The sequence below is a fragment of the Dermatophagoides pteronyssinus genome, unplaced genomic scaffold, assembly GCF_027571235.1.
Source record: "Dermatophagoides pteronyssinus isolate colony J.1.1.1.1 unplaced genomic scaffold, Derpt_VIB-CSIC_2022.12 sq0006, whole genome shotgun sequence".
Classification (NCBI taxonomy): Eukaryota; Metazoa; Arthropoda; class Arachnida; order Sarcoptiformes; family Pyroglyphidae; genus Dermatophagoides; species Dermatophagoides pteronyssinus.
The window spans coordinates 2,892,127-2,903,511 of NW_027461530.1; the positions used below are offsets into that span (position 1 = coordinate 2,892,127).

The window sequence follows — 11,385 nt, forward strand, 5'->3', positions numbered from 1 at the left end:
TTCCAGAAAGAAATTGGTTGTAAACATCAGTATGATGAAAATCCATTTTCATCCAAGCATCATTCAAATTGATCCAGGACATAGATTTGATAGACGAAAATTGAAAAGATGAAAAAAATTGCCAGCCAACATCAGACTGCAATGTGATGATCATATCTAAAATTCTCTATATTTCTCTTTGGTTGTGATAAATATTATATGTTTGTATTGGAATGATAGAAGAAAACTTGTGTGTGTTTTTTGTATGACCATGATATAAAATGTTAGGATATGACTAAAACAAACTAAAACAAAAAGAAAAAAGAAAAACTCATATACTTTTTGCATCCAAAAAGGGATTAAATAAGGCTAAACAGTTAAGCTTATGTCTATGTGCTATGTGTATTTTTCATTTGGGATTTTCTTCCTCTAATATTTTCTTTCTCTAATATTTTCCAACATCAAATATGGTGTATGGTAGCTTAGGATTTCAAAATAAAAATTCGTTATTGTCTTTAGTTGGTGAATGAAAATTCCCTCTCACACAATAACTATGATAATAATAATTCTCGATTGGCAACCTGGTGTGTGTGTGATGTGATCATATATTGGTGTTTGGATATAGATTTTTTTCTTTCTTTCGGGGTTTATTTCGGCTTTATTTTTTCTTATTGTTTTTTTCTTGGTTGTTCAAATATACATTTCTCTCTATATCCATGGTGTGCGTAATGAAAATAAAATGAAAATGTAATGAATCAATGGTTGATGGTGGTGTATATTGAAGAAGGATTTAGTGTTCAGGATCATATCGATAAATGTTTTTTTCGTTTTGTTTTTGATGCCATGTAGTTAAACAAAGAATGAACCACTACAGACAATAACAATATTCAGTTATTGTTTTGGTGTCGCATCATTTTTTTCTGTTTTGGATGAATGTTATTGTTTATCAATTTACAAGTGATACATTCAACTGAAAAAAAAAGAAAAATCCAAAAGTTTTTCAAACATTTTCAGTAGAAAGAAAAGCTTTTGATTTTGATTTTGATATTTTATTTATAAACTTATAAATAATAATGTGTTTCCCACCTTTTTCTGGAACCCCGAAAATGATGTTGATATTTAAACTGTGTTTAGATTTGTTTTTTACCATTTTCACAATGCCAAACAACAAAACAAACAACAATGTCGATATTATTCTGTGTCACCCTATTGGGAATCATCACATTATCATCATAATGATTATGATGATCACATGAAAAAGTCATTTTCGTTTCGTTTCGATTTTTTCCTGTTTCTGTTTGTAGCATGTGGAAAAGATGTTCAAAATAGTCAATGATGATAATAATAACCAATATATAATAGACATACACACGTATAATATAGATAAATTAGCTATTTATTTAAAGGTCTCGGTGTTGTTGTTGCATTCAATTTGATTTGTTTTTCATAAATAAATAATGTAAAACAGGAAAAATTCTCTTTTTACCATTCAAAAAAAACCTTTATATTTTCTTTTTCTTATCTTGTCGATACCCTTTCTTTTGCATATTGTCGATATGGTGAAAATAAATTGTCTAAAACAAGAATATTCTTGGATGTTTTTATTTGAATGTGTTACACTGTCATCAAATTTGTTTATTGTCACACATGAAGTCTGCTTTACTGATGATAATAATGAATAAATACCGTGATTTAATTTTCATACACAGAGAAAACCATTGATCCATTGAAAAGTAATGATATTAATAAATAAATATAAATACAGATGATCAAACAAGAAATATTTCTCCAGTATACCAAGATTCTCTAACACACATTTTTTGCTGTATGCGAAAAATGTTCACTACTGCTGCTGCTGCTGCAGTGTTTGTGTGTTTCAAAATTTCATTTTCACCAGCCAAATAAAGAAAAAAATGATGATCATCAATATGATGACAAGGCAATGAATGAAAAATCTATTGGAAACAATTTTTGTTTTTTGCTTGCATATACAACTTTTTATAGCCATCAAAATCATCATCATCAGATATTGTTTTGGTTGAATTTTTGCAACAGCGAAAAACATGATGATGAATATTCTTTCATTTTTTCTTTGATACTGTCGAAACGAAAATTAGCAATTTTCGTTTCGTTTTTTCGGCCCGTTGCCTGCCATTGTTGTTGTTGTTGTTATGGTGGTGTTCCAGAATAATTTTTTTTGATGAAAGAATTTATTTATTAGCTGAGATGCGAGCATACACAATATATTTCAAATAGCTGCTCATCAAACAAAACTAAACAAAATGAAAATGAAAAGTTTCATCTATGATGCAATGTGATGTGATGGATCAAAAGCAACATCATCCAAAATAGCATATTTCGAATTCCATACCCAAACAAACAAACGCACAGAGTAAACAATGAAAAGAATAATGAAAAAAATGGAAAAATTTTTGCCAATTCGATGTGTGTGTTATATATGAAAAGGTATTTTGTGTTTGTATAGGAAGAAGAAAATGTTTTTCCAAATGATTTAACCATTACAACAACAGAATGCATTCCATTATGTTTTTCTTGCTTTCTTTTTTTCGGTTGTTGTTTTCAGTTGATGATGATGAATTTCTAATCCTTTGATGTCTTCAAATTGTGTTGGCTGTTTGAATATTTTTTCTGTTTTGTTTTGTTTGATATTTTGGGAACAACCATCAGTAACTCTTTGTGTGTGTGTGCCAATTCATTTAATCAAAATTCATTGAAAAAAATGAACAAATTCCTTTCGATCACTGAGCCGTAATATTTTAGCTGAATTCGTTGATTCGTAAACGAAATTATGGCTCATTCTACATTCATTCTTTGAATTTCATTTGTTCAAGTGTGTAAAATAATCCTTTGATGACTTTCATCATCATCATCGACCAATTTTATATTTTCAAATTTTATTTTATTTTTTCGATTATTCTGAGATTCATTATTAGCTGCTAATATTTTGGGGATGATCGATTTTTTTTCTATTCGGTTGTTCATTGGAGAGAATGAAAAATTCAATTCATCAAAATTGTTGTTCGGTTGAAAAGAATAATAAAAGTTTTGTTTCCGTTTTTTTGCACAACATTTTCTTGCTACTTTGTAGCAAATTAAAATATTCAATAATTTTTTTTATGAACAAAAAAAATTGTAATTAAACAACTTTTTTTGAATTTTTGATAGGGAAAAATGATTGAAACTAAACAAGGATGATAATGATGAAGAAGAACCCAATGATTATGTCCATAATAATTAATAAATATAAATTAATCGCATTTTAATTAGCTTCGCGTTTTACTACAGGGTAACTAATGATGAGGATTTTTATTTTGGCGCGGTCGGTTTTTTATTTGTTTCGTTGTTTTTTCATTGTTTTTTTCGTTGCTTTGTGATGATGATTATTGAACTGGTTGATTATTTTTCGGTTATTCAGTTTTGTTGTTGTTTAAGATTACCTCGGTCGTGTTGTTTTTGTTTTTGAATCCACGCTGCAATTCAATCGTTCATTCACTTTCACTGTTTTGTTCTTTTTTTTCTGTGTCGGTAATATTTCACCCATAAAACCAGAAACAGAATAAATAGAAAAATGAAAGAGGATTAGGCTAATTTGTGTGTGTGTTGTGTTTGAGAGTTTAAGTTTAAGTTTGTCTTTATTTTGATTTATGGCTTTTTTCTTGGTTGTTCAATGAAAGAATTGTGTTTTTCAAACAAACAAAAAATTATTATGGTTTTCCAGTCAAGTTCAATATCGATCCATCTTTGTTGTTTTTTGGTGATAAAATTCATTTTATTTATTTGTTGTTTGATCTCATCATCATTATCAATTTGTCCCCCTAAATAATGATGATGAATAATCAAATAATAATAATAGGCGACACTTTTATTCTTTTATTATCATTTTTTTTTCATTTAATTTTCATAATGATCGATGATTATATGATGATGGCGGTGGTGGTAGTAGTGGTATGTATGATGATTATCATCATCATTCAAATTCTTAATGATTTTGTTGTTGTTGTCAATGTTTGTCAACAACAACAAAAATTATGACCTTTTTTTTATTTCTGTTGAATATTTGCATCTTTTTTTTGGATCTTTGAAAATGTAATAGACATCATATAATACAAATAATAAAAAGTAAACATTTTCATGATGCTTGTAGAATCTACATTAACAACAACAATATTGGCTGATTTGCCATCAACCTCAGGAATCAACAACAACAACAAATGGCATCAGTTAAATGATTGATGATTTTTTTCTTCACCCCCACATTCATTCTTTGTCGGTCGATCGGTCTGTGTGTGTGTAAATATCCAGTACAAGAGAGAAGAATTTAGAATGATGATGATGATATGATCCAGTTTTCTTAAATAGTTGATTATGATATTGACTAATTGTTATTGTTTGTTTTTGTTTCATTTCATCATTTTTTAGGAGAAAACGAAGAAATTTTTCCAAACAAGCAACCGAAATACTAAATGAATATTTTTATTCACATTTATCAAATCCGTATCCCAGCGAAGAAGCCAAAGAAGAATTGGCCCGAAAGTGTTCCATAACAGTATCGCAGGTATGTTTTTGCTAAAGATTTAAATTTTTCAAATAATTTTTATCATTTTTATCATCCAAAACAAGGTATCCAATTGGTTTGGTAATAAACGAATTCGTTATAAAAAGAATATTGGTAAAGCGCAAGAAGAAGCAAATCTTTATGCTGCCAAAAAAGCAGGTATGTATATTTTATTGTATTATGAATGCCAAACAAAAAAAGCAGCCAACCGAGTAGAAACAAAAAACATGATCATGATGATGATCGCGCCCATTTTGACATTTTTTGTTCGTTTGTTTTGATGATGAAAAACACATAGCTTAATTTGAATTGGCTGATTTGGTGTGTGTGTTGTTCTTATTTTCATAATGGATCGCAGGAGAAATTGAATGAAACGCATCACACGCATACCATTCATACATACATATCAAACAGGACAGGCCGACACATATATAACACACATCAAATACCGAATCTTTTTTTTTGTTTGATATATATCAGGCGTATTCGGGTTATATTTTTTCGGGCGTCATACGTCGACGTATTGTCGTCATGATCGACAGCTAAATAACATTACGGGGTTATACAATCAATATCAAACACACAGGAATGAAAAACACCCAGAATTATATATATAGAGGAGGTATTCTATTCTTTCTTCGCCAAATACGAATCACTATTCTATTTTCGTAACCAGAATCATCATCATCATCATCGTCGTGATGATCATTCCTGCCCGCTTTTTTTGTTATTTTTATTTCATTTCATGTATGTCTGTCTGTCTTTCCTTCCATTCTCATGAATTGGTTTGGTTAGTGAACAAAAATGCCATCAGAATCAGAATGGAAAAAACACGGCTCTATAAATTCAAAAGTTTGATTGTGTGAACATGCTCCCGTGTTCGTTTTATTCACGATTCCATTCCATCAAGAATGAAAGAAACATTCATATACACAAATGAAAGATATCCTTTCTTTTTTTTGGAAATATTTTCCTTTAAGTTTTTTTGTTGATGTCAATCGTAATTTCGATGTTTGATGATGTGCGTCGCCGTTTGTTTGGTGGATGGCAACGGTGTTTGTGTTTCTGTGTGTGTATATAGAGATTCGTGGAAGGCGTCTTATGATGATGATGATGGAAACATTTTTGGTTCTTCGAGTTTCTTGGGTATTCAATGAGACCAAAAAAGAGAGAAAAAAATAGGAAATTTTTTGAAACACATATTTCTGGGCGCAAGCGCTTACAAATTCCGATTAAACAGTTTTATATTTTTTTCTATCATCATCATCAATGGATGTTTCTTTAAGAAAAAACAAAGATCTTTATGAAACTATGGACTTTTGATATCCGCTAACGACAACAACCCTAGATACTATCTCCATCTAATGGACATTGTCAACATTGTTGTTTGTTTGTTTGACATTTTTTGCATCCGTTTGCATTATTCCCCCTCGGTCACATCATTCTTTCATTGATATGGATGAATGAATGAATGATACATGTATGCAGAGAGGGAAAACACATCACGAATATCATCAACAACGCATGTGTGTACAATCCGAATTCAATATTTGTTTGTTTGTTTGGATGGATGGATAGATGTGATGCTTGATGGACAACAACAACATCAAGCCAATATAGGTCCAGTTCTTTCAATTTTTTTTTCTTTATTATCATCATTATATGACGAATATACCAAACATTTTCATTACATTACATTACATTACAGCGCATTCGCATTTCAAAAAAAAGAACACAATTTACATATACACACAGCATGCGCTTATAGAGAAAAAACTGAATTGAATTTGAAATGAAATGAATGAATTATCATTATTTCGGAATTTTTTTTTGCTTAATTTTCTCTATGAATGATGATGATGATAATGATTGACAACCATCATCATCATCAAGGAAAAAGAAAACCTTCAACCTTTTGTTGATGACCCTTAAATGTGACACTCCTCTTCCCCTTCATGATCATGATCATCATCAACCAACCGGTCAAAATGATGTATGAATGATGATGATGAATTTTTCTTCTTATTCACTATGTGTGAATGTAAGCACATTCTGTGTTTGTTTATTATGTTGCCTGACGAATACAAGTTCCGTCACATTTATATATTATGTATGGTGTGGGGTATATTTGGTATATTTGGTATATATGCCCAGCTGCGCGCGTGTTTAAAATGAATTGGATGCCTTATGGTTGTTTCGGTTTGGTTTTGCTGTTGCGTTATTTTTTCTTTTCTTCTTTCCGATCAATTAATTATGATTTATGAAATTTTTTTTATAAAATGTTTTTCTTTTTTCGTGATTCATTTATTTTATTTCATTTTTCTGTTTCTTTCGTTCGCTATTTTAGCTGCTGCCGGCAATTCTCCTTATGGCCTAACGCCTTCATCACAAAATTCATCCATAATGAGTCCACCACCACCGCCTAGTTCATCGCAGGATGGTTGGTCACTGAATGGTGATTATAGTTCGGCTCAGGTAAAGTTATTTTTAATTAATTGATTTAAATTTCTCTTTCAAAAATGATGATATTGATGAATGAATTAATCAATTGTCTTCTTTGCTTTCTTTTCTTTTACCAAAATCATCATCATCAATTAGGTTGCAATGGGATACAGTCCGCATGGTGTAAATAGTCCGTGATACATCTCTCTCTCTCTCTTTCTTTTCTTTTTCCTCATCATTATAATCACCGTCATCATCATTCATCAATGAAGAAAAACCTCATCATTATCATCATTCTCATCATCATCATTTGATATGATAATGTCGTTGATCGATTTACGTTTGTTTTTTATTATTAATTTAATTTAAATCTGTTTGTCAATCACAAATCAAATTCAACATCATCAATTTCACTTTTAAATAAATAAATTCATTCAGTAAATTTGTCACCTGTGCACCCAATTTCAATCAATGTTTTTTTTTGTTTTGTTTTGTTTCAACTACAGCAACAAAAAATCGATAGTTATTGATGATAATTGACTGATCGACAGAAAATTTAAACAACCGGATTTTAATTTGTGAACAACAAAAGCAAGAATGTTATTATCCTACCATCGTCATCATCAATTTTGTCGTCATCCGGTTAAACAGCAACAAAAGACAATATCAACAGCTAATTAATCTTGCTTTCAACAACAACAACAATTCGATGAAACTGTATCGCACACATCACACACCACCTACACACAAACAAACACAATACGAACGAGCTTCTTTAATTTTTCTTTAATTTTTTTTGTTGAAAAAATTCTTATTTTTCTCTCTGAAGATCTTCATCATCTTCTTACATTCTTCTTTTTTTCTTTTGTTGTTGATCTTGTTTGATTAATAATTTTCTTGATTTGTTTTTCTTTTCTGTTCAAAACATTAATTCATCATAATCATTATTTTGATTTTCGATCTCTATTCTCTTTTTTGGTTCTTTGAAACATTCAAAAAAACACACACACATACACACCTTATTGTCAATCCGATATTGTTCGTTTGTTGTTGTTTGTATCGGTCAGTCATCATTATCGATATTGTCGTTGATCATCTCAATTCAAATTGAAAATAACCTCAACAAACTCAACGGTAATTGTCTTCGTCAATCATCATCATCATTATCATTGTCATTGGAATTTTTAATAACAGAAATTTTTGAAACTCACACAAAACCTGTATAATAATCCTTATCGATTCATTTTTGAAAAAAATATTCTTATTATATCATCATCATCAACATCAACAACGTTCAATTCTTAACATATTTTGAGCAGTCAGTTTTTTCTCATCATCATCTCGCTCATAATATCAGCTCTCTTTCTCTAGTGTGTTTTTTCTTCTTCTCATTCTTATTATTATTATTATTTTTCCAAATCAAATTCATCAATCTCGTGTCATTTTTTTCACTTCGGAATTTTTCTTCTTCAAACAAACAAACAGAATCTCATCATCATCATCATTAGCCTCGACATTCATCATTATCATTATTATTAATGGAAAAAAATTGAAATACGTAACCCACACATACACAAACTTGTCAAATAAAAATGATGCTTTGAAAAAATGTTTCAAACCAACAAAAAAAGATTCTTATTGAATGTCCCTTGAATTATTGAAACAGAAAAAATGAATATAATAGAAAATTGTTGTTTTTTTTTGTCTTTAAATCAAATTCTGTATCATCTTTTGTTTTTTTTTCAAATTGTCAACCAAAATTTAGTACAACAAACAGACACATAGACATATTTATGTTTTGTTTATTTTAATCAATTTCATTTTGTATAGTACACACATCACACTTGAAAAAATTTGTATAGTTTTTTTATAGACTAATGAATTGACCTACCTTATCGGTATCAAAAATTCATATGGACATTCATTAATTTTTTTTTTGACTTTCAAACAAGAATGGCATCATTAAAGAATCCAGAAATTCTACTTATCAAACAAACAAAAATTTGTGTCTTTCTACAATCAAAAAACAAATAAGCAGCATCATCATCGTTTGAAAATCCAGCTAATGAAACGCATCACACACACACACATGATTGACATAATTTCTCATTTTATCATTTCATTTTTCATTTTCATTCGAAATTTGTTTTATATAAATTATTACCATTTTTAATATATTATAAATATTATAAATAATTACGAAACTATATTATAATAATAATTATTATTAATTATTAATAACAACAATCATGATTTTCTTCTTTTCAAATGCTAATCGATGAATATTGATTTGGTTGTTGTTCACATTTTATGAATGAATTTGAAAATGATGCATAATTTGAATATATATAGTTCATCGACTTTGTTGTTTTGATTCAATGGTGTAATAATAACTTTGCTAAACTTTTCAATGCTATCATCATCCACATAATCATCATCATAATGATGATGATTGGGACGCACCTCGAATCGTATTCTCCAATGATAATGGTTTTTTTCGCATTTCGCATTTCTTCGAAAAGAGAATGGAATAATTACCTGCATTTCTAACCAGAAACGAAACCAAATTATCATTATAACCTATTATTGGTGGTTTGTAGTGTGTAGGTATAGATGATGATTATTTCACCAACTAACCAACCAAAATGACATCGCTACTGACCAATGTTGTTGTTGCGGGTTATTTACTTGTCATGGAATTTTTTTCTTTTTGCTGTTTTCAGCTACCATTCATACACACATAATGATAATGGGTAATGGGTAATGATGATGATTCTCTGCCCTCCTCTCTTTCATTTTGTGGCTGTCGATAAGTTTTTTGAAATATATTTTTCTTCCTCATTGAATGATGATGATGACTTTGGTGGTTTTTTTCTCGTAAAAGTTATAGAGTCTTGTTTGCTCCGTTTCCTCAATCATCATGATCATCACCATCATCATCAAACTAACAATCATTACTGTGTCTGCCAGTCAAACAGAAGAAAAGAATACGATGACCGCCAATGTTTTTTGCCATTGATGATGATGATGCTAAAGAATACGCCTGACAGATTCATCATCAATGTTGAGAAGAAAAAAGTTTTTTTTGTTAAATCTTTTTTTTCAGATGCAAAACACAAGCGAAAATCTACATCCACATCACACATGTTTCATTTCAAAATATAACGTTCTAAAAATAGTCAACGAAAATCAAAACTATAACACCATGTCGATGTTGTTGATGATGATCATCATCTTGGACGACGACAACAATATCGAGCATATTCTCTACTTTCACACTGATGATGATCATGTGTTTATTATATAATGGTAGCACATTATCATCAACTGTGGATGTTATGGATATTTTTGGGTGTTAAATTTGGCACCAACCAAGATGTGTGTGTTTGAATTGATCATTCTTTAGGGTGTATTTCTATATTTTTTTAAAGATGCTCTTATTTTTCATTGTTTTTTGTTGATTTGTATTCAGACAAAAAGGGTTATTTTGGAATGTTTGATTTTTTGTTGCAAATTTACCATCAAAAGAAAAAAACATTATTGTGTAATGGTTAGGGTCCATTTCTGTGTTGACATTAGCGATCGAAATGATTCCTTTTTCCATATAAAAATACAAGAAAAAAGGGGTTTTCACACAAACAACATCATCAATCTATTTTCCCATTTGATATGTAGTGTATATGAATGAACAACGGTGACATCAACAACAACAACGAATCGATTTTTTCGTACTACTGTTAGTTTTGTTTTATATTCGTTGTTTGATTTAAATTGAAAAGTCATGTAATGCAATTTTTTTTGTTTTGATTGGATTGGAATAAAAACATGAATATCGATGTTTCCCCCATATCTTCTATCCCCTCTCACCAAATTTCATTAACATCATCATCATTAAATTTGATTTTTCAGGAAAGAAATTTTCAATGAAAACAATGGGAGTTTTTTTGCGTTTATATTTCTTAAACTAATTTTTTGTGAATTTCATTTTTTCCTGTTTGAATAAAATAAAAATTACCGATAAATAAATGAAAGATCTTTCAAACCTTATATATTTAGTATCATGAAATGAATCCAAATGGATAATTGTAGTTTCAATGATAGCATCATCAATGAATCGAATCGAATTGTATGTTTTTGTTTTTCGATTTTGGGAATCCATATGGAATTATTTCTTTTTCATTGATCAATTTTTAACAAATGACAATAAACCAAAATGAATTGAGAGAAGAACAAATCATCTATCCATTAGTAGCATTATCTTCAATAAATTTGATGTGTTTTTGGTGTTTTTGTGTGTGGAAAACTCTCAATATATTCCCTTATAGACATTCATTAAATGATGATTCTCTTTCTATTGATGTTTTGTGTGTGTGTTTTTATCATCATCA

General features: G+C 29.5%; 1 protein-coding gene across 1 annotated transcript in view; it reads left to right on the forward strand.

The window, feature by feature from the left end:
• LOC113792617 (pre-B-cell leukemia transcription factor 1-like) overlaps positions 1–9,266 on the forward strand; it is a 37,107-nt gene extending 27,841 nt beyond the window's left edge. Inside the window, exons 6-9 of the mRNA XM_075820484.1 lie at positions 4,420–4,555; positions 4,621–4,714; positions 6,903–7,030; positions 7,154–9,266. Of these exons, the coding sequence (XP_075676599.1) occupies positions 4,420–4,555; positions 4,621–4,714; positions 6,903–7,030; positions 7,154–7,195 (400 nt within the window). The 3' untranslated portion in view covers positions 7,196–9,266. The remainder of the gene's footprint in view (positions 1–4,419; positions 4,556–4,620; positions 4,715–6,902; positions 7,031–7,153) is intronic.
• Positions 9,267–11,385: the final 2,119 nt, after the last annotated feature.